Source organism: Malurus melanocephalus, unplaced genomic scaffold (genome assembly GCF_030028575.1).
Source record: "Malurus melanocephalus ecotype Western Australia unplaced genomic scaffold, MMel_1.1 scaffold_158, whole genome shotgun sequence".
NCBI lineage: Eukaryota > Metazoa > Chordata > Aves > Passeriformes > Maluridae > Malurus > Malurus melanocephalus.
Window position 1 is genome coordinate 452,598 of NW_026623390.1, and position 1,554 is coordinate 454,151.

The window sequence follows — 1,554 nt, forward strand, 5'->3', positions numbered from 1 at the left end:
AAAGTGGGGGGAGAAGACGCGGACTTGCTGTCGAAGCGGACCTGCGGCGCTGCTCCCTGGAGGCGGTGTGGGGAGTCCTCACCCGAGAGCCGCCCGAGTGCGGTGTCCGCACTTTCGTCTGCGCAGCGGCGCACGGCGCCCCTCGGGTTCCACAGGACAGTTATCTGAAAGTTTCCCAAACCAGGCAAAATGCAACTTAGACATGAGCACTGATTTCTTTGTGTATGTTTTTCAAAGGGCAGATTCCACTTCGGGTACTCGGTGCCTGTCCTTTAGACTGTGTGAGGAGCTGTATTCGTTCCCGAGCGAGTCCGTCCCATGCTCTTCCGACACCCCCCTCTCCACCCCCTGATTTGAACGTTCTCTTTGGGTTTGTTTAAATCCATTTTTGTCTTCTGTTCTACACGGACTGTTACACCGCCCTCATCAACGTAGTGTAGAAGTGCCCTCCAATCACTATTCATCAGGAAAATATACTTGTTTTCAATGCCTCATGTTTTTAAAAGGCAAAAGAGTTTGGGTAGAGAAGTAAAGGCTTATTAATGCAGAATAATTTTCCACTAGGAAATCTGGTTGCAATGAAACAGCGAAGAAATAGTGCTGAAAATCGCGTTTGCTGTTGAGTGAGCTACTGAACAGCGGACCATCTTGGTTTTCTAACTTTCTTTGCAAGATGCTTTCCTTTCCGAGGCTTAGGGAGCAAACACAGCCTCCAGGTTTATTTCAAACAAGAAGTGGGACCCAGTGTTGCCACTTGCGGAGATAACTACCCTGAAATGATCTCGAGATAATGTCAGGAGGTAGATATGGTTGTAAACACGCGMACACAGTTAATTTACATATTCGACGTTTAAATAAACTGTGAAATGCAGCTCTTCTAGGTGATCACTTCCACACCCAAAACACTGCCAATACACATATATGTGGGGGTGTTTACGTAAATGTTTAAAGATAGAAGATTAGGTAAACGTATAACTTTAAATACGTAGGCAACCGGRTATCGGAATAATAGCTGTAATTCTGTGCTAGTTGAGTAAACCTACAAGCAGTTTGAAAGACTGCTGAGCCGGGCATCTTCGGTCAGCCGGGCACGTGTTTGGGGCAAACCGTTAGCAATGGCTAATTTCACTGAAATCCAGAGCTGCAGTGTCCGTCCCTGCTCCGCTCGTCCGGGCCGGGCCGGGGGAGCACGGCCGCTCCTTGTTTGTGCCCGTGCCCCTGCCATCCCCGCCGCTCCCGCCGGGCCCGCGGTGCGCGTTGCAGTGCTCGGCTGCGCGGGGTCCCTCCGCGGGGCGCAGCGCGGTGTCCGCACGGCCTCTCCCGCGCCCGGGCGCGCAGGCAGCGCGGCGACCTCTGCTGGTTGCGGGGCGAGCGACCGCGGCCCCGCACGGTGGGCGCGGGTCGGACCTTTTGTGTCTTTGCTCCTGGCACGCTGCAAATGTCACCCTCTGCCCCCTCCCCACGGGGCATGCCCAGGCCCCTTTCCGTCACCCCCCACCCGCTGCCCACCTCCCTCTAGGGTGACCTGGCGCTCTGCGAGCTGAAAAAAAATGT

General features: G+C 53.9%; 1 protein-coding gene across 1 annotated transcript in view; it reads right to left on the minus strand.

Moving 5' to 3' along the window:
- The window catches only part of ISL1 (ISL LIM homeobox 1), a 13,209-nt gene that overhangs the window by 9,761 nt on the left and 1,894 nt on the right, over window positions 1-1,554 (minus strand). The window contains exon 2 of the mRNA XM_057371808.1: window positions 29-164. Within this exon, the coding sequence (XP_057227791.1) occupies window positions 29-164 (136 nt within the window). The remainder of the gene's footprint in view (window positions 1-28; window positions 165-1,554) is intronic.